General features: G+C 45.6%; 1 protein-coding gene and 1 long non-coding RNA gene across 7 annotated transcripts in view; one reads left to right on the top strand and one right to left on the bottom strand.

Moving 5' to 3' along the window:
- LOC134945098 (uncharacterized) overlaps positions 1 to 22,606 on the bottom strand; it is a 224,914-nt gene that overhangs the window by 24,936 nt on the left and 177,372 nt on the right. The window lies entirely within an intron of this gene.
- MYO1B (myosin IB) overlaps positions 1 to 22,606 on the top strand; it is a 518,726-nt gene that overhangs the window by 476,197 nt on the left and 19,923 nt on the right. For all 4 annotated transcript variants that reach the window (XM_063934156.1, XM_063934153.1, XM_063934155.1 and 1 more), the window contains 2 exons: positions 7,143 to 7,295; positions 12,497 to 12,624. In XM_063934156.1, coding sequence (XP_063790226.1) covers positions 7,143 to 7,295; positions 12,497 to 12,624 — 281 coding nt within the window. The remainder of the gene's footprint in view (positions 1 to 7,142; positions 7,296 to 12,496; positions 12,625 to 22,606) is intronic.

Below are 22,606 nucleotides of genomic sequence, written 5' to 3'. Positions count from 1 at the left end.
TCGTCCGGTTTCACTTTCACTTTCCTGCACCTCGCGGTCACGTGACCTGTTCCTGTTCATCAGCAGTCTTCAGCGCCGTGGGTGATGAATGTGTCCAGAAATAGAGAGCTCTGCTGTGTTGAATATGATTAAGGCAGTCTGTTTGAAACGGTGTCCTGTTAGCTCCTACGCGTGTCGACCTTTCTAGGTCTTCCTCAGGGAGTCTATGAGTGCCATATTCAGTGTGGGCTATTTATGCCCATACTTGCTTATGTCATAGAAAAGGGGGCGTGTTTCTCGAATTATAATGGGGATTTGTTATATAACGACTATACAGACAATCATACAATAAAAAGAATATACAAGGAAAGAATGGGATATAGAAAAACAATAATAATAGTAATAGTAAACAAAACAAGCAAAAATTATATATGTAAAAGGTATAACGACCATAAAGAATGATTTTTGAGACTGAATCATTAGTGAATATTGGGAAATGATGAGAGTTCGTTTCTGGTGAATTTATTAGTTGTGTGAGAATTTTCTGTTACTACATTTGGAGGTAGTGACAGTCTGTGGTTTGTGGGTTAAAAGTTGATAAATGGGGTTATGGACAATCCGAAGATTATGAATAAAACCTAATTGGGATAAAAAGTGAGAAAATTTTTTTTGTTATGTAAACACAATATGTTAATATATTATTAATTATTAACCCATTAGTAAAACTTATTGTATGCGGAAAAATTATCTGTGTTTTGGTATATTTCACTGCAAAATTGGTTACATGGTGTAAAATTAAATTTGCTAGGCTCTAATGGCTTAACCCACCAAAATGTACGCTAATGGGGCTTGATGGCTTAGCAAATATGAAGCAAATCCATGTACGATATTAGTTCATGATTACTGATCTCACCTCATTGTCTAGATTGAGGCCCCGTGGTTTCAGCGTTTTTAGGGTGTAGATCCACCTCAACTCTTCTTTATTAATTTGTTTAATAAAATCCCCTCCCCTCCAATTGGGTGACACTAGTTTGATCCCCAAGATTTTCATCCCCGCCGGGTTCCTCTCATGTGTTTCTTTGAAGTGATTGGACAAGTTGTGTGTTTCTAGTCCCTTCCTTACATTCCTAATGTGTTCGGATATCCTAGTTTTCAGTGGTCTTACAGTTCTGCCTACATACTGTAGTCGGCATGGGCATTCGATGAGGTATATCACTCCCTTGCTTTGACACGAGATATGTTCTTGTATTTCAAACCTTTCTCCAGTTATGTTAGATTCAAAGCTAATGGTTTTCTTGGTGCTAACTTCGTGTGTTTTACAGTAACTGCAAGAGCCACAATGAAAAAAACCCTTGCTTAGTTTTTGTCCTGTTAAAGTAGTCTGTACCACTTCTGTCTTACTGAGATGACTATGTGAGAGTTTGGATTTTAAATCTGGTGCTCTTCTATAGACTACTTTTGGCCTAGAGGACAGGGTGTCAGCTAAAAGGTTATCTTCTAGGAGGATGTGCCAATGTTTGGACAGGATTTTTTCAAGTTGTCTGTTATCGGTACTGAATTGTGTCAGGAAGACTGTCTTAAAGTCTTCACTTGATGTCTCTTTGTGTTTGTAAGTCAGGAGGGTGTCTCTTTCGACTTTTGTGGCTATTTGTAGATCTTTTTCAAGTATCTCCCTCTTGTAGCCTTTCTCTATAAACTGGTTTTTCATTTCCCCTGCTTGTCGCTCAAAATCTTCAAGTTTAGTACAGTTTCTCCTCAGTCTTTTAAATTGGCCTAGTGGGATGCTTCGTAACCAATTGGGATGATGTCCACTAGTATTCAGAATATAACTGTTGACATCTACGCTCTTCTGATATGTCTTTGTGTATATTTTGCAATTCTCCACAAATACATTGATGTCCAGGAAGTTTACTGTGGATCGACTATAGTTTGTGGTAAATACTAAATTATTGTCATTTGTTTTGATGTATGTCAGGAATTCTAGTAATTTTTCTTCTGTGCCTTGCCAAATGAAAATGATGTCGTCTATATATCTTCGCCAGAGGACTAGGTTTGCTCCAAATTCATGACCACACCAGATATTGGTGTCCTCCCACCTACTCATGAACAAGTTGGCATAACTTGGAGCAAACCTAGTCCCCATAGCTGTGCCTGTAGTCTGTCTGTAATGGATGTCATTAAACCAAAAGTTATTGTGTTGTAGAATGAATTGTATGCATTCCAAGATGAAGATGGTTTGTCTTGAGTCCAAAGTCGAGTCCAATGAAAGAAAGTGATTTACTGCATCTAGACCCTGTTTCTGATCTATGATGGTATATAGAGAGGTAACATCACTTGTGCAGATCGGCTATAGCTTCAGCCTGGATGTGCAGTGCTGCTGCTGCGTGGTCAGATTCCCTGTCAGAAAATATAGATACCCTAGACAGGGACACTATTTTGCTAAACGTAGAGCATATAAAAGACGCACTTTTATACATGAGGGATGCACAGAGGGATATTTGCCGGCTGGCATCCAAAATTAGTGCAATGTCCATTTCTGCCAGGAGAGGGTTATGGACTCGGCAGTGGACAGGTGATGCAGATTCCAAACGACACATGGAAGTTCTGCCTTATAAGGGTGAGGAATTGTTCGGGGATGGTCTCTCGGACCTCGTTTCCACAGCAACAGCTGGGAAGTCTAAATTTTTACCCCATGTTCCCTCACAACCAAAGAAAGCACCGTATTATCAGGTACAGTCCTTTCGGCCCAATAGGGGCAAGCGGGTTAAAGGCGCGTCCTTTCTGCCCAGAGGCAGAGGTAGGGGAAAGAAGCTGCAGCATACAGCCAGTTCCCAGGAGCAAAAGTCCTCCCCCGCTTCCTCTAAGTCCACAGCATGACGCTGGGGCTTCACAGGCGGAGCCAGGTACGGTGGGGGCCCGTCTCAAAAATTTCAGCAATCAGTGGGCTCGCTCACGGGTGGATCCCTGGATCCTTCAAGTAGTATCTCAGTGGTACAAACTGGAATTCGAGACGTCTCCCCCCCGCCGTTTCCTCAAATCTGCCTTGCCAACCACTCCCTCAGGCAGGGAGGCAGTGTTACAGGCAATTCAAAAGCTGTATTCACAACAAGTGATAGTAAAGGTGCCCCTATTTCAACAAGGAAGGGGTTACTATTCCACAATGTTTGTGGTACCGAAACCGGACGGTTCGGTGAGACCCATTTTAAATTTGAAATCCTTGAACACATATATCAAAAAATTCAAGTTCAAGATGGAATCGCTCAGGGCAGTTATTGCAAGCCTGGACGAGGGGGATTACATGGTATCGCTGGACATCAAGGATGCTTACCTACATGTCCCCATTTACCATCCTCACCAGGAGTACCTCAGGTTTGTGGTACAAGATTGTCATTACCAATTCCAGACGTTGCCGTTCGGTCTCTCCACGGCTCCGAGGGTCTTTACCAAGGTAATGGCGGAAATGATGATACTCCTTCGAAAGAAGGGAGTTTTAATTATCCCGTACTTGGACGATCTCCTGATAAAGGCGAGGTCCAGAGAGCAGTTGTTGGTAGGGGTAGCACTATCTCGGAAAGTGCTACAACAGCACGGCTGGATTCTAAACATTCCAAAGTCACAGCTGGTCCCTACGACACGCCTGCTGTTCCTAGGGATGGTTCTGGACACAGAACAGAGAAAAGTGTTTCTCCCGGAGGAAAAGGCCAAGGAGCTGTCATCTCTAGTCAGAGGCCTCCTAAAACCAAAACAGGTGTCGGTGCATCACTGCACGCGGATCCTGGGAAAAATGGTAGCTTCCTACGAAGCGATTCCATTCGGCAGGTTTCATGCAAGAACCTTTCAGTGGGACCTGTTGGACAAGTGGTCCGGATCGCATCTTCAGATGCATCGTCTGATAACCCTGTCTCCGAGGACAAGGGTGTCTCTGCTGTGGTGGCTGCAGAGTGCTCATCTTCAAGAGGGCCGCAGATTCGGCATACAGGACTGGGTCCTGGTGACCACGGATGCCAGCCTTCGAGGCTGGGGAGCAGTCACACAGGGAAGAAACTTCCAAGGACTATGGTCAAGTCAGGAGACTTCCCTGCACATAAATATTCTGGAACTGAGGGCCATTTACAATGCCCTAAGTCAGGCAAAACCCCTGCTTCAAAACCAGCCGGTACTGATCCAGTCAGACAACATCACGGCGGTCGCCCATGTAAATCAACAGGGCGGCACGAGAAGCAGGACGGCGATGGCAGAAGCCACAAGGATTCTCCGATGGGCGGAAAATCACGTGTTAGCACTGTCAGCAGTGTTCATTCCGGGAGTGGACAACTGGGAAGCAGACTTCCTCAGCAGGCACGACCTCCACCCGGGAGAGTGGGGACTTCATCCAGAAGTCTTTCAAATTGTAAACCAGTGGGAAAAACCACAGGTGGACATGATGGCGTCCCGCCTAAACAAAAAGCTAGAAAAATATTGCGCCAGGTCGAGAGACCCGCAGGCGATAGCTGTGGACGCTCTGGTAACACCGTGGGTGTACCGATCGGTTTATGTGTTCCCTCCTCTTCCTCTCATACCAAAGGTACTGAGGATAATAAGGAGAAGATGAGTAAGAACTATACTCATTGTTCCGGATTGGCCAAGAAGAGCGTGGTATCCGGAACTTCAAGAAATTATGTCAGAGGACCCATGGCCTCTACCGCTCAGACAGGACCTGCTGCAGCAGGGGCCCTGTCTGTTCCAAGACTTACCGCGGCTGCGTTTGACGGCATGGCCGGTTGAACACCGGATCCTGTAGGTAAAGGGCATTCCGGAGGAAGTCATTCCTAGGCTGATGAAAGCGAGGAAAGAAGTAACCGCAAACCATTATCACCGCATATGGCGAAAATATGTTGCGTGGTGTGAGGCCAGGAAGGCCCCAACGGAAGAATTTCAGCTGGGCCGGTTCCTGCACTTCCTACAGTCAGGGGTGACTATGGGCCTAAAATTGGGTTCCATTAAGGTCCAGATTTCGGCTCTATCGATTTTCTTCCAGAGAGAATTGGCTTCACTACCTGAAGTTCAGACTTTTGTTAAGGGAGTGCTGCATATTCAGCCCCCTTTTGTGCCTCCAGTGGCACCTTGGGATCTCAACGTGGTGTTGGATTTCCTAAAGTCACATTGGTTTGAGCCACTGAAAACCGTGGATTTGAAATATCTCACGTGGAAAGTGGTCATGTTATTGGCTTTGGCTTCGGCCAGGCGTGTTTCAGAATTGGCGGCTTTGTCATGTAAAAGCCCTTATCTGATTTTCCATATGGATAGGGCAGAATTGAGGACTCGTCCCCAGTTTCTCCCCAAAGTGGTATCAGCTTTTCATCTGAACCAACCTATCGTGGTGCCTGCGGCTACAAATGACTTGGAGGCTTCCAAGTTGTTGGATGTAGTCAGGGCCCAGAAAATGTATGTTTCCAGGACAGCTGAAGTCAGAAAGACTGACTCGCTCTTTATCCTGTATGCGCCCAACAAGTTGGGTGCACCTGCTTCAAAGCAGACTATTGCTCGCTGGATCTGTAGCACGATTCAGCTTGCACATTCTGCGGCTGGACTGCCGCATCCTAAATCAGTAAAAGCCCATTCCACGAGGAAAGTGGGCTCTTCTTGGGCGGCTGCCCGAGGGGTCTCGGCTCTTCAACTTTGCCGAGCTGCAACTTGGTCAGGGGCAAACACGTTTGCAAAATTCTACAAATTTGATACCCTGGCTGAGGAGGACCTTGAGTTCTCTCATTCGGTGCTGCAGAGTCATCCGCACTCTCCCGCCCATTTGGGAGCTTTGGTATAATCCCCATGGTCCTTACGGAGTCCCCAGCATCCACTTAGGACGTTAGAGAAAATAAGAATTTACTCACCGGTAATTCTATTTCTCGTAGTCCGTAGTGGATGCTGGGCGCCCATCCCAAGTGCGGATTGTCTGCAATACTTGTATATAGTTATTGCTTAACTAAAGGGTTACTGTTGAGCCATCTGTTGAGAGGCTCAGTTGTTATCATGCTGTTAACTGGGTATTGTATCACGAGTTATACGGTGTGATTGGTGTGGCTGGTATGAGTCTTACCCGGGATTCAAAATCCTTCCTAATTGTGTCAGCTCTTCCGGGCACAGTATCCTAACTGAAGTCTGGAGGAGGGTCTTAGTGGGAGGAGCCAGTGCACACCAGTAGTCTAAAAGCTTTCTTTATAGTTGTGCCCAGTCTCCTGCGGAGCCGCTAATCCCCATGGTCCTTACGGAGTCCCCAGCATCCACTACGGACTATGAGAAATAGAATTACCGGTGAGTAAATTCTTATTATATATATATATATATATTATAGAAAATAGGAAACTGACATAAGGAAGATACACAAACCTCCTACATTTGTACATACTGTACTGTTTCCTGAAAGAGAACATAAAATATCTTGTATATGGTTTACCAGTATTTGGCACAGTATATACCTTTTAGTTTATCCTACTTCGGTCCAATTAAGTTTGTTTTCCTAACATACTAAATACTAAAGCAAAGGGCTCCTTGTTCTGCCTGTCAGCAAGCATTCAGTATGTGTACACACTGTGATACACTAGACTAGACCTGGCCAAACCTGTGGCTCTCCAGCTGTTGGAAAACAACATGTCCCAGCATGCCTTGCCACAGTTTTGCTGTTAAGGAAAGCTAAAGCTCTGGTAGTGCATGCTGAGATATGTAGTTTCACAACAGCTGGAAAGCAACAGGTTGGCCAGGCCTGCGCTAGACAGTCCCAATCTAGGAACACCAAGTTACAGAACTGTACGTGACCACAGTGCACTGCACAGCCTGGATACAGGTGGTCATTCACATGTTCACAAGCTGAATGGCTGCTTACAACAATAGTAAACATATTTTCAATAATTAAACTGTCATTAGCTAACTAAAGCAATGTTCTCACTATTGTGTTTAAGTTCTTTGTAAATCTCTGAATTCTTTTAGAAAGTTTAGAAGTTGTCAAGTATCTTTAAACAAAAAAAGTGGTGCAGGAATTTTACTTATGCGAATAACTGGAAGTGGTTTTATATGATCAAAATCAATATATACATTTTCCATGTCTTGCACGTAGTGGTGGTAAAAATGCATTTTAGTGGGATAGTTGAGTTGCCTAGGTTTAGCTAAACATTCCTTTTAATTCTCAGGGGGCAACGAGGATTTTCTTGTTGACAAAAAGTAATGTCATTATCGCTGACCACAAGTCAGGCCAGATCAAGCTGGAAGTTCCCTTGGGAGATGTTACCAAAGTGAGCATGAGTTCCCAAAATGACGGTTTCTTTGCAGTCCATCTCAAGGAGGTATGTTTAATTAGTAATATTTATATATAACAAGCATATTGTGTGTATGTATGTATCTTCTGTGGACTTTCAAAACATTAGTAATGCTGTTGTGGCTGCCTCAAGCTTAACTCTGAAATAAGAACAAGGAATGTTAGCTTTCTATACTCACACCAAAGCCTCCCCTTCTGGCCATTACTATGAATGTAAACATTGAGGGGCCGATATATCACCATCCGCATTTTAGGATGCGGATGGAATGTGATAAAATAGACCCAATCCACACAGCAAATTGATTACATTGCATGGATGTATCAATTATCACATGCAGGGACAGAGCTAGCAAGCATGTTCTGTCCCTACGATGCCACTCCACGCGACATAGCCACTACTGTTGCCAGGTTGACCCACCGGCGCGACTACCTCCCCTCCCCCTCTCACACACACCGGTGGTTAGAATTGCTAACACCCGGGGATTGGTGATTGGAGCTCCTGGATGGCTGTCGGTCACTGGGGGTCCCTGCCGCTGTGACCTCCAGTGCTGTTAAGTGAGCTGCCTGTTTGCAGCATCACTTCACTGCATCGGAGGTAACAGGAGCAGCAGGGAGCCCCGATCACCAGACCGTCGGTAGGTGAGTATGTTTTGTTTTGTAGGGGCAGAGAAAGCTGTGCAGATGTACACAATCCGCAGTGAGCCCTGTGATTACGCCAGCTGAAGCTGATGTACTGTAATTATCACAGGGCTCATTGTGGTATTTTTTTAATTAGAATTCTTTTGTATTTTTGGTCAGATCACATTTCCCATTATAAGTATGGGACATGCGATCTGGGTCACTAAATAAAATGTGAATTAAAGGGACTGGAGCAGTTTTTCACGAAAACTGCTCCAAAAGCCCTATAATACATTCAAATGATAATAAAATAATGTGAAAAGGGTGGGAAAACATTCTTTTAGTTAAAAAAAAATGTTAAGAAATCTGCCTCTAAATGTATCTGAATTTCAAAATGATCATATTATGGTTTTAAGTGGTCTGACTCTTATAAGCAAGTACTCGCCAAGCGATAGCAACTTTTATTCAACACCTAGTGATATATATATTTTTTTACATGTGTGGCGTATATGTATATCTATAGAATCATGTTCCTAACCTGTACATTCAGCTAAGCAAAAATGCCACTTATACCCCTTACACACATGCAACTACAGATGTAGCCACTCTGATCTATGCTGCGACTGCACAGATAGCACGACTAGTGTGCCCGGGAATTAATGCACATGTGCGTTCGCACACACGCGCCCATTCACTCCTATGGGAGAATGCCAGCTGAGACCAGTCACAACTCAGCGTGTAGTGCAGCCTGCCACGATACGTATGCCCATGCAAATGCAACACAGCAACTACGTGTATATCCCAGGTTTCTGTACATGAACGAGCATAATCCCAGGAATTCTGCATCTGTGAAAGGAAACAACCCGGGACTAATTCCCAGATCCCGACCAGGGCCATGGAGTTGAGACCTGGAATTTTCTAGCTTGCTAGACCTGGCAAATTCCTGGGTCATGTGTCTGAAAGTGGCAGTATGAGACTTGCTTCAAAATAAAACTTTACTTTTACATAAAGTGGTCAATTCAATTAACAACGATTTTGGCAATGTGCCATTGCAACGGCATGACAATTCCTAAAATGGCACATCAACTTAGCCCCATCTCACCCCAGACTCAAATGTCAACGGTCTTCCTTATTTTTTGTTGTTGTTGCTACTCTATTAATTAACATGCTTATTGCACCCAATTTCTGATTAACACCGCTATGTGTGCTCCTTATTCACACCATCCAATTAATCATCTTTTTTTTTTAAACTTGCACGCAGGCCCGGCTCAGCGAAGGGATGCAAAGCAGGTAGGCGCCAGGCAGAAGAGGCGATCCCTGCTTTGCACCCCTGTGCTGAGCCGCCCTGTCCACCTGCTTCTGCTGCCAGCTGCTGTGCCTGTCACACTGACAGGCAGCAGCGCCGGCAGCTTGCAGCCCCCCCCCCCCCCCCCCTTTGACAGCGGCTGTGTTTGTCCGAAAAGGGGGCGGGCTATGCGGAGCTGAGGGCCGGAGCTAGATGGGACCTAAGTTGGTGGAGCTACACGGGAGGCTGCTGCAAATCCTGCAGTCATAGTACTCTCCAAAACCGCCACTCTGTCAGATGTCTGTGCCAGATCTCACAATAACACGACCCGGGAAACGCCACTGCAGGTGCCTGGAGCAGGTAAGTCATCACTATAGGCATAGGCATTGTATAGGCAAGGATTATAGCTAAAAGCCATGAGCACATACTGGCCTATTTATCACCATCCGCATCCAGGATACGGATGACAGGTGATAAAATCGCCCAAACTCGCACTGCAATAATTGATTACATTGCAGGGATGTATCAATTATCGCATGCAGGGACAGAGCCTGCGGTCAAGCTTTGTCCCTGCGATGACACTCCGCAGCATCATCTGGGTATTTTTTGTAAAAAACACCCTGATGTCCTGCTGCGCATGCGCCGTCCCCGCTGACATTGCCGCTACCATCTCCGCCCGGTCGACCCCCGTCATGACTACCCTGCACCCCCCCCCACCCCCGGCAAATCAATATACTCGCCAGTCCAGGGAGCCGGTCCGCCATGCTTCTGCTGGGCGCCGGGTCCTGTGTGCTGCGGTGACTCCCGCTGCTGTAAAGTGTGCTGCCGCTTTGCGGCGTCACTTTACTGCACCATGGTCACATTGCAGCACATGGGGGACCCGGCGCCCGGCAGCGCTCACCGGAGCAGCAGACACTTGCTCCCTGGACAGATGAGTATGGTTTTGGGGGTATTTTTTACTTTTTTTTTCTTTTTTACACTCTGATCAGCTTGTGTGTCCATCGGACACACGTAGCGGATCACACTGCCGAGTCCCACTCAGGGGCAGAGAAAGCTGGGCACATGCCTGCCTATCACAGTGCTGCCCTGTGATCTCACTGAGCTGGCGAGATTATGACAGGGCACACTGCGGTATTTTTTCACATTTTTATTTTTAGTAAATTTGGCCACATCACATTTTTCATTATAAGTATGGGGAATGTGATGTGGCTTACTAAAAAAAAAAGTGAATAAAGGGTTTGGAGCAGTTTTTCATTAAAACTGCTCCAAATGCCCTTTAATACATTCAGGTGATACTAAAATAATGTGACACCCTTTTTCACATTCTTTTAGTAAAAATAATGTTAATAAATAGACCTCTAAGTCTTGAAGTAGCAAGATAGTAGTCTTTGGGACCATTTACTAATAAGTAGGAGACAATGTGTATGTGCCAATCTGCAATTGTTGTAGCTTTAATTGAATCTGTCTCCCTGCCAGCCAGCCAGCCAGCCATCAGTGTTGGCGCACAGACAACCACTTCCCCTGCACCTGGCCATACAGTACTATCCCGACACTTTTATCCCGGGGTCCTATCCTCCATATGCAGAGATACCGCACACGATTTACGTGTATGGTTCCTGACAGAATACTAATTGTGATTTATACTAGCCTAGGTTATGAAACCATTCAGTGACTGTAATATGTGATTAGAAAGGACTTCCTTAAACAGGATTCATTTTCTCTTTGATCCCACCAATCCCCTTGTATACCTGTGTATGTTTAAGTACGGAACATATTCACATCTAACTGGTTAATGTCAGTGCACCACGCGGAAGCAATGCCTGTCAATCACTGTTCCTTCAGCACACGCTGTCCCTGTGAAATATGGGAGGGCGCGAATTTGAAGTTTGCAGGTGGGCGCCGAACACCCTAGCACCGACCCTATTTGCACGCTCATTTTTGCTGTTACTAGCAGCATTCATTATGTTGAAAAATTAAATCAGCCTTTACCATAAAAACTTCAAATCAATATTGGAGACCATAAAGGTCTCTATTACTGACCAAAGGCAAAATATCTGGACTATTAAAAGCTATCCAATGGCAGATTTTTCTATTTGTAACAAATGTGTAAAAGAATAGCAAGTTTTTTCTGCAATTAAATACTGTAGTTAACTAGGAGTGTATAAAAACGCATTTTGAATTGATGTTTGAGTCATTTTAAGCCATTTTTTTTTAAAACACATGCAACTCCCACCTACAATGTTAAAAACACTTATCCCACCCATACCACATGCTATATACCTGTCCCACATCTTTTAACCCATCATTCTACACTTTGCAAAAATTACATGCAATTATTTGCCAAGTGAAGCAAATTAAAAAACTAGGGGTTCTGAACCAATGTTGTGTATTTTATTTTTTATTTTTTTATTTCCATTGCACTTTGCCATTTAATGCCATATTTTATTTATTTTATTTAATTATTAACAGTTTCTTATATAGCGCAGCAAATTCCGTTGTGCTTTTACAACTGAACACAATAAGACAAACTGGGTAATTACAAACAGTCATAGAGGTAGGAAGGCCCTGATCGCAAGTTTACAATCTGTGGATTTTTACGTAATGTTTTACTATTTCATTGTTTGAAAAACCTCCCCCCAGCCGTGTGTGTGTGTGTGTGTGTGTGTGTGTGTGTGTGTGTGTGTGTGTGTGTGTGTGTGTGAGCACACACGCATACAAAATGTGTTTATGCATGTGGTTTTTTTATACATTTAGAAATATTTCCTTCATTCATTCATCCTTTTAAATTAGTGGAGGTGAAAGTCCAAATCTGGGTCCCAGTTTCCGTGCATTCAGGTGCTGTCTGGAATTAGCAGTAAGGTGAAATGTAACGTGTTCTGCCTCTTGTGAGATTTTCCAATAAGCTGCATGATGAAGTAATTTTTTTATCACCAGGATAAGTGATGTGAAATATGTATCATTATCGCTTTTACATGGGCCCCTATTTTTGAATGCATCTCTCCTCAGTTTCATCCATTACGTCATTGTGTGTGTGCCATAGAGAGAGTGCAGAGAGCTATAGCGTTTGATGAGATGCGAGGCACAGTATTCTCCTGGCAAGAGCTGGGTTACTGGGTCACATTATGTAACACAGAAGTCTGGTTTCTGTAACCTTGCAGGCAACTGGGGATTTCTCCGGTTTTGAAAGAGCTGGCGCAGCATATCTCCTGGGTAGCCTTCCATATTAACTCATGAGAATTTGAATGTTTGATACTTGCATAATAATAATAATCTGTCCCTAATTAATAGCTCTGTGATGTTGATATTTCATTTCTTTTTATATCCAGGGCTCTACAGCAGCTGGAAAGGGGGACTTTCTCTTCAGCAGCGATCATCTCATAGAGATGGCTACCAAGCTTTACCGAACGACACTGATGCAGACAAAGCAAAAAATCTTCATAGAGATTGCAGACGAGTAAGTTGTGGTCAGAGAATACACAGTAATCTGTTCTAAGAATTGCAAGTTAGGATCAGGAAAATGCTTTATATCAGTATTGTCTACAAAGCATTGTCATAATTCTGGTCTCGCCCATCTGATAATAATAGAAAACTTGGCTTTTCAGCTACAAACTTACAGCATATGGGCGCCTCACAGTCTGATTGTGCACCGAATGTATTTTGTGCATTCACTCATCACCAAGAATAGCACAAGCAAACGAAAAGAGCAGGGTTGTTCTGTCTCCAGGGAATGTATATGGGCAGCAGATTCATGGGTGCAGGGCAGAGCCGGCCATAGGCAAACTAGGCAATTGCCTAGGGCATTTGATATGCCTAGGGGCATCAGCAGCTTCTGCTGATTAAAATGATATGCGGCATGCCTATATTCTGTATGTAGCATTTCATATGCAGATACAGCCACAGTCTCACACAGTATATAGGCATGCTGCTTATCAGTTTAATCAGCAGAAGCTGCTTGTGCATCCTAGCCACATAGCAATGCAAATAAGGTGCCCGACGTTAGCATTGATGCAAGATTTGTGAGGACACATCTGTATCCAAGCAGAGGCAGAGGTCACAGTGTTAGTGGCAGTGCTGTGTGCATGTGAGTGGGTTGGTTGTGCAGTAGTGTTCGGAATATGTGTAAGGAGCATTATGTGTGTCATGTAAAAATGCATTAATAATGTGCAACATATGTGTAAAGGGCCACTATGTGTGTCATTATGTGTATAAGGGCATTAATAATGTGCGGCATATGTGTAACAGGGTACTACTGTATGTGTGTCATTATGTGTATAGGGGCACTAATAATGTGCAGCAAATGTGTAGGGGGCACTGTGTGTCATTATGTGTATAAGGGCATTAATAATGTGCGGCATATGTGTAAGGGACATTATGTGTAAAAGGGCATTAATAAAGGTTGTCATAATGTGTAAGGTGCATTATGTTTATAAGGACATTAATGTGTCTCATATGTGTAAGGGGCATTACTGTGTGGAATTGTGGCATTATGTGTATAAGGTGCCGTGGCGTTGCATATTGAAAGGGCACTACTGTGTCGTCTAATGTGAATAAAGAGTAATAAGGTGTGGTGTAATGTGAATAAGGAGCAATTCAGTGTGATGTAATGTGAATAAGGGGCTCTACTGTGAGGAGTAACGTTTATAAGGTAAAGTGATACTACTGTGGGATGTAATATGAATTATGGACACTATCGCAAGATAAAATGTGAATAAAGTTGCAGTACTGTGTGGCGTAATTGGAATTGGGGTTACTATTGTGTGGCCATGCCCCTTCCCAGCAAGAAGATGCCCCTTTTTGGGCTGTGTGTCAAATGTGCGAACTGTTCCTATTTAAAATATAGGGGGTACAAGGACTGCTATGGGTGAGGGGTGATGGTGCTGGGAAAGAGGTGCAAGGTCAGAGGCAGAACCAACGGTGGTGTTAGGGGGCACCAGCCAAAATCTTGCCTAGGGCATCATATTGGTTAGGGCCGGCTCTGGTGCAGGGTGTGCATATATTGTATTGAAATACTATATCATTACTGAAAAGTACCTGGTACTAAATTCTAAAGGCCAGTACTCACGGGCCGATGTGGGAGAGATGTGTGCTGAGCGAACCGCTCAGCACACATCTCTCCCATCGCCCAGCACAGCGCGATGTGTGCTGAGCGTGCGGGGGAAGACGGGGGGTGGGGGGCGCTCATTTCACCCAGCGGGTGAAGTGAGCGACCTGCTAGATTGGCCTGCATGCAGGCCAATCTAGCACCAGCGATAGCGATGCGCGGGGCTGCGCATTGCTATCGCTGTGAGGGGTACACACCGAGCGATCATTCTTAAAATCTAAGCAATCTAGTGAGATTGCTGAGATTTTAAGCAGCGATCACTCCGTGAGTACCCCCTTAACTTTCCTCCAGTAAGAAGAAAAGTGTTATTATATTATTATATTACATTAATAGCAAATGATACATTGTATAAGGTATAATCTCTGTTTAGTTCTTTTTATCTATCCTGTTTCCTGAATGCACACTTGTTGCCAGCTAGACATTCAGTTTTCAGGTTTGGTTTTTGGAAATCTGAAGCGACCTATTTTATTTTTAACAATAGAGTCATTGGAACAAAAAACAGCTTGGTAAAGAATGATCAGATACATTAATGCCATGGGTGGTCATTAAACTAATATCTATTAGTATTGCAGATCACTACATCTTTATTGTGGAAGATTAAGGGACTGACTCAGGGTGCTGCGTTTTGTTCTGCACTGCTCACGCTCCTGAGGCGGACATACGCATCTCTGCAATTACCTGATCTCAGCCACATCGCCACTTACATCTAAATGGGGGACATAGGCAGCAAAGGGGTGTTTGCATTTGCAATACCTGCACCATGGGAATGGAATTGCGGGCTACTCTGGGGTGAGCATGTGCAGAGGTCTGGCTGATTGCGGGGGGATCTTTTTACCTTCTCTTATTTAATTTAAAATAAAATATAGAGAAAAGCAAGTGAGCTGCTCCTTCAGAGTTCTAATTACTGTACATCCATTAACTGATTCAAAGGGTAATGTTTTAGACTAGTAATCATAGTTTGTACTAATATTTTATCAGCAAAAATTATATATAATTTTTTTTAAATGCCCCATCCGCTATGAATTATAGAAAGCTTAGCTCTGTGTGGTGTTACGGGTTATTGCCAAAGGTTCTGAATTAAACCGAGACCTTGTTCTCTTTGATCATTACATCTGGATGCCTGATGGCTGTTTTGGATTGAGACACCTGCTGTATAAACTGCAAATAAATTATTTCAATTAAAAAAACACTTTTAAAGAAAAACCTTTTTTAATACCATTCATTTAATTAGTTATTTTTAGGTATTCTATTTTTCAGTGGATTTATTTTTTTCTATTTAAGGGGAATTGGAAGCGTGATGTAGAGCGGGACGTTTGTGTTCAATACACATTTTCATAAAATACTTCTGCTACCATTCATGTGCCATTTGCATCTGGTGCTTACAACTCCTAATGCTTATAGAGGTAGATCAGGGAGAAGGGGGTGGATGTTCACTCTAGGCTAAGGTGGTCATTCCGAGTTGATCGCAGCCAGCAACTTTCTCCTTACGTCCTAGAGGATGCTGGGGACACTTCAAGAACCATGGGGGTATAGACGGGATCCGCAGGAGACATGGGCACTTTAAGACTTTAAAAGGGGTGTGAACTGGCTCCTCCCCCTATGCCCCTCCTCCAGACTCCAGTTTAGAATCTGTGCCCAGTGAGACTGGTTGCACACTGGGGAGCTCTCCAGAGTTTCTCAGAAAAAGACTTATGTTAGGTTTATTATTTTCAGGGAGAACTGCTGGCAACAGTCTCCCTGCATCGTGGGACTTAGGGGAGAGAAGCAGGCCTACTTCTGTGAGTTTCAAGGCTCTGCTTCTTAGGCTACAGGACATCATTAGCTCCTGAGGGTCTGAATGCTAGGTATGCCTAAATGCTCGTTCCCGGAGCCCGCCGTTACCCCCCTTGCAGAGCCAGACGACGGGTGAGTAGAAGAAAATCAGAAGACTTCAGTGACGGCTTTGAGGTACCACACAGCGGCCATGCTGCGCGCCATGCTCCCACACACAGCGGCACTACAGTGTGCAGGGCGCGCGGGGGGGGGGGGGGGGGGGGGGTTCGCCCTGGGCAGCATGTAAATCCTCAATATGACCTGGCAAAAGTGGTTTCACTGAATCCGGTCCCCCGCCAGTATAAATATTTGATAAAATAGCGGGGCTGAAGCTCGCCATTGAGGGGGCGTGGCTTAGCCCTCACAGCTCTCACCAGCGCCATTTTCTCTCCACAGAGCTGCAGAGACGCTGGCCTTCCTCTCCACTGCTGTACAAGTAACAGGGTGCTAAACAGGGTGGGGCACAGTATATTTGGTGCTATTTAATGTAATATAAAACTGCTAGCAGGTCTGGGGCTTTATATAAAAGTGTTCAGAACCGGGATAAGTGCTGGGTTGTGAGCTGGCAAACTCCCTCTGTGTTTCTCTGACAGGCTTTACTGTGGGTATGTCCCCTATATGCCCAGTGTGTTTGTGAGTGTCTGTGCACGTGTGTCGACATGTCTGAGGCAGAGTGCTCTTCCCAGGAGGAGACTGGATTAGGGAAAGTAACGGCTGCGGGAGTGACCCTGTCGGCACCGCCGACTCCTGATTGGGTAAATGATTTGAGTGCTTTGAATGCGAATGTGGCTCGGTTGAATAAAAGATTGGATAAATCTGAGTCTCAAAACCAGGCATGGAAAAAATCCGTAGAGGATGTGTTGTCCTAGGTTCAGACCCCCTCGGGGTCACAAAAGCGTTCATTTACCCAGATTACAGATACAGATACCGACACGGACTCTGACTCCAGTGTCGACTATAGTGATACCAGATTAAATCCAAAACTGGCTAAGAGCATTCAGTACACGATTGTGGCGATAAAAGACGTGTTACATATCACGGAGGACCCTGCTATTCCTGATACAAGGGCCTGTATGTTTAAGGAAAAGAAACCTGAGGTAACGTTTCCTCCCTCTCATGAACTGAATGCTCTTTTTGAAAAGGTTTGGGAAAATCCTGACAAGAAGTTTCAGATTCCCAAGAGAATTCCGGTGGCATATCCGTTCCCCTCTGGGTATAGAGAAAAGTGTGAGTCACCCCCCACTGTGGACAAAGCTCTGTCACGGGTGTCCAAAAAGGTGGCGCTTCCGTCTCCTGACACGGCGGCCCTAAAAGAACCTGCGGATCGTAAGCAGGAAAATACATTGAAATCCATTTATGTCACTATAGTTACGCTACTCAGACCTACCGTTGCTTCAGCGTGGGTGAGTAGCGCTATTGAAAAGTGGGCAGATAACTTGTCATCTGAGTTTGATACCCTGGATAGGGATAACATTCTTTTGACTCTGGGTCATATCAGGGATGCTGCAGCCTACCTTAAGGAAGCTGCGAGGGACATTGGCCTTTTGGGATCAAGGGCCAATGCCATGGCAGTCTCAGCTAGGAGAGCATTGTGGATTCATCAATAGAATGCTGATGCTGACTCTAAGAAGGCTATGGAGTCTCTGCCGTATAAAGGTGGTGTCTTGTTTGGTGATGGCCTCGCTGACCTGGTATCTATGGCTATCGCGGGTAAATCATCCTTTTTACCTTATGTTCCTGCAAAACAAAAGAAAACGCACCACTATCAGATGCAGTCCTTTCGGCCCAATAAATACAAAAAAGGACGAGGGTCTTCCTTCCTTGCTTCTAGAGGAAGAGGAAAGGGAAAAAGGTCACTGGCTGTGGCAGGTTCCCAAGAGCAGAAGTCCTCTCCGGCTTCTACCAAATCCACCGCATGACACTGGGACTCCTCTGCGGGAGTCCGCACCAGTGGGGGCACATCTCCGGCTCTTCAGTCATTTCTGGGTTCGTTCGACCCTAGACCCATGGGTATTAGAAATAGTGTCCCAAGGGTACAAGCTGGAATTTCAAGACGTGCCCCCTCGACGATTTTTCAAATCAGCCTTACCAGTTTCTCTTCCGGACAGGGAGGTGGTATGCGGTGCTATACAAAAACGATGTCAAAATAAAGTCATTGTCACGGTGCCCCCGTCACAACAGGGAGAAGGCTTTTATTCGAGCCTGTTCGTGGTCCCGAAGCCGGACGGCTCGTCAGACCTATTCTGAACTTAAAATCCCTCAATTTCTATCTAAAAAAATTCAAATTCAGGATGGAGTATCTCTGAGCAGTGATCACCAGTCTGGAGGTTTGCCGTTCAGGATTGTCATTACCAATTTCAGACATTGCCATTTGGTCTGTCCACGGCTCCGAGGGTTTTTACCAAAGTTATGGCGGAAATGATGGTTCTCCTGCGCAAGCAAGGAGTCACAATTATCCCGTACTTGGACGATCTCCTGATAAAAGCAAGGTCCAAGGAACAATTACTGCAGAGCGTGACGCTCTCCCTGACAATTCTGCAACAACATGGTTGGCTCCTAAACTTGCCAAAATCACAGTTGGTTCCGACGATAAGACTGTCGTTCTTGGGTATGATTCTGGACACCGAATTACAGAGAGTTTTTCTTCCAGTGAAAAAGGCTCTGGAAATTCAGAACCTGGTCAAACAGATTCTGAAGCCAGCAAGAGTGTCGATTCATCAATGCACTCGGTTGCTAGGGAACATGGTGGCGGCCTACGAGGCCATTCAGCTTGGCAGATTCCATGCCAGAGTGTTTCAGTGGGACCTGTTGGACAAATGGTCCGTATCCCGTCTGCACATGCACCGACAGATGATCCTGTCTTCCAAAACCAGGGTCTCACTCCTGTGGTGGCTGCACAGCTCTCACCTCCTAGAGGGACGCAGATTCGGGATCCAGGACTGGATCCTGGTGACCACGGATGCGAGTCTCCGAGGCAGGGGTGCAGTCACACAGGGGGAAAATTTCCAGGGAAAATGGTCAAGCCAGGAAGCTTGTCTACACATAAACATTCTGGAGTTAAGGGCCATTTACAACGGCCTTCTACAAGCGGAGCGTCTTCTTCGCGATCTGCCCGTCTTGATTCAGTCGGACAACATAACAGCAGTGGCGTACATATACCGCCAGGGCGGAACGAAGAGCAGAGCGGCAATGGCAGAAGCCACAGAAGTTTTCCGCTGGGCGGAAAGGCATGTAAGCGCTCTGTCAGCAGTCTTCTTTCCGGGTGTAGACAACTGGGAAGCAGATTTCCTCAGCAGACACGATCTCTATCCAGGAAAGTGGGGTCTTCATCAAGAGGTCTTTGCAAAAGTGACAAGTTGTTGGGGAATTCCTCAAATAGACATGATGGCGTCTCGCCTCAACAAGAAACTTCCGAGATATTGTTCCAGGTCGAGGGACCCTCAAGCAATAGCAGTGGACGCCCTAGTGACACCGTGGGTGTTTCAGTCGGTATGTGTGTTCCCTCCGATTCCACTCATTCCAAAAGTGATAAAGATCATAAGAAGAACAAGAGTTCAGTCAATCCTCATTGTTCCAGACTGGCCAAGAAGGGCTTCCAGATCTTCAGGAATTGCTCATAGGAGATCCCTGGCCTCTTCCTCTACGAGAGGATCTGTTACAGCAGGGGCCGTGCACGTGTGTGAGGAGGGAGGAGAGAGGGAGGCGGTGCTGCTGCTGTTACTTCGCTGGAAGAGCCCCCATCTACTGACCTCCACTAAACGAACATTTGACTGAAATAGAAACTCTCAAGAACATTGAACATCCCTCGTCATAGTGAATACGGTGTGTACCCAGTGGAAGTTCTCTCTCACTTTCATAGAACATTTCCCTTGGTCCATCTTACAGAATTTTGGGACATTCATCATTGATAATACATTGTTTGTACATTACCTACTGTATCATTTATGTATTGTGTTGGATAGCGCATATAGGTGGTAGTACCTTTTTCTCTTACGTCCTAGAGGATGCTGGGGACTCCGTAAGGACCATGGGGATAGACGAGCTCCGCAGGAGACATGGGCACTTTAAGAAAGACTTTAGGATTTGGGTGTGCACTGGCTCCTCCCTCAGTTGATTACTGTGCCCAGAGGAGACTGGTTGCTTTTCAGAGGCTCTCCTGAGTTTCTGACAGAAAGTATTTTGTTAGGTTTTTTATTTTCAGGGAGCCTGCTGGCAACAGACTACCTGCATCGTGGGACTGAGGGGAGAGAAGCAGACCTACTTCGGTGAGTTGAAAGGCTCTGCTTCTTAGGCTACTTGACACCATTAGCTCCAGAGGGATCGGTACGCAGGTCTCATCCTCGCCGTCTGTCCCAGAGCCGCGCCGCCGTCCTCCTCACAGAGCCTGAAGGTAGAAGCCACGTGAGTATGAGAAGTTAGAAGACATCAGAAGCGGCAGAAGACTTCACTGTTCTTCACTGAGGTAACGCACTGCAGCTGTGCGCCATTGCTCCCATTCACCTCACATACTGTGTCACTGTAAGGGTGCAGGGCGCGGGGGGGGGGGCGCCCTGGGCAGCAAATAAACCTCTCCTGGCAAAAGATGGGTATATACAGCCGGCCACTGTATATACCTACGAGCCTCTGCCAAAGTTTTGTATTTTAGAGCGGAACAGAAGCCCGCCGCCGAGGGGGCGGAGCTTCTCCCTCACCACTCACCAGCGCCATTTTTTCTCCACAGCACCGCTGAGAGGAAGCTCCCCGGACTCTCCCCTGCTTAGATCACGGTGACAAGAGGGCTTTAAAGTAGAGGGGGGGGGGTGGCACATAATTGGTGAATTGAGTATAAAAGCGCTATCTGGGTAAACATAAATATTGTGTTTTTGCCTGGGTTACTATAGCGCTGGGTGTGTGCTGGCATACTCTCTCTCTGTCTTTCTTAAGGGCCTTGTGGGGGAACTGTCCTCAGATAAGAGGGTTCCCTGAGTGTGTGGTGTGTCGGTACGTGTGTGTCGACATGTCTGAGGTAGAAGGCTTTTCGAGGGGGGGGGGGAGAGCAAATGAATGTGGTGTCGACGGCGCCGACACCTGACTGGATGAATATGTGGAATGTTTTAAGTGCCAATGTAAATTTATTGCACAAAAGATTGGATAAAGCTGAAGCTAGGGAACAGTCAGGGAGTCAACCCATGCCTGTACCTATGTCGCGGGGACCTTCGGGGTCCCAAAAGCGCCCACTATCCCAAATAGTTGACACGGATACCGACACGGATTCTGACTCCAGTGTCGAATATGATGATGCAAAATTACAGCCAAAGGTGGCTAAATGTATTCGATGTATGATTATTGCAATCAAAGATGTTTTGCATATCACAGAGGAACCCCCTGTACCTGACACGCGGGTACACATGTATAAGGGAAAGAAAACTGAGATAAATTTTCCCCCCTCACATGAGCTGAACGAGTTATGTGAAAAAGCTTGGGAATCTCCAGACAAGAAACTGCAGATTCCCAAAAGGATTCTTATGGCGTATCCTTTCCCGCCAACGGACAGGATACGGTGGGAATCATCCCCTAGGGTGGACAAAGCTTTGACACGCTTATCCAAAAAGGTAGCGCTGCCTTCCCAAGATACGGCTACCCTCAGGGATCCTGCTGATCGCAAGCAGGAGGTTACCCTGAAGTCCATTTATACACATTCAGGTACCTTACTCAGACCGGCTATTGCGTCGGCATGGGTGTGTAGTGCTGTAGCAGCATGGACAGATACCTTATCAGCGGAAATTGATACCCTGGATAAGGATACCATCCTATTGACCCTAGGACATATAAAAGATGCTGTCTTATATATGAGAGATGCACAAAGAGACATTGGTCTATTGGGTTCGAGAATCAACGCTATGTCGATTTCGGCTAGAAGAGTCCTTTGGACCCGACAATGGACAGGTGATGCCGACTCAAAAAGGCATATGGAGATTTTACCTTACACGGGTGAGGAATTGTTTGGGGAAGGTCTCTCGGACCTGGTCTCCACTGCTACGGCAGGCAAATCTAATTTTTTACCTTATATTCCCTCACAACCTAATAAAGCACCGCATTATCAAATGCAGTCCTTTCGATCAAATAGAAACAAGAAAGGCTGTGGATCGTCCTTTCTTGCCAGAGGTAAGGGCAGAGGGAAAAAGCTGCACAACACAGCTAGTTCCCAGGAACAGAAGTCCTCCCCAGCCTCTGCAAAATCCACCGCATGACGCTGGGGCTCCACTAAGGGAGTCCGCCCCAGTGGGGGCACGTCTTCGAATTTTCAGCCACATCTGGGCCCACTCACAGGTGGATCCCTGGGCAATAGAAATTGTTTCCCTAGGTTACAAACTGGAATTCGAAGAGGTGCCTCCTCGCCGGTTTTTCAAATCGTCTCTGCCAACGTCTCCTCAAGAACGGGAGATAGTGTTAAATGCAATCGACAAATTGTATCTTCAACAGGTGGTGGTCAAGGTTCCCCTGCTTCAACAGGGCAGGGGATATTACTCAACAGTGTTTGTGG

This window comes from Pseudophryne corroboree, chromosome 7 (assembly GCF_028390025.1).
Source record: "Pseudophryne corroboree isolate aPseCor3 chromosome 7, aPseCor3.hap2, whole genome shotgun sequence".
NCBI classification, from domain to species: domain Eukaryota; kingdom Metazoa; phylum Chordata; class Amphibia; order Anura; family Myobatrachidae; genus Pseudophryne; species Pseudophryne corroboree.
Note: the sequence above shows the minus strand (reverse complement) of the source record. Positions and strands in the feature narration are given on the sequence as shown.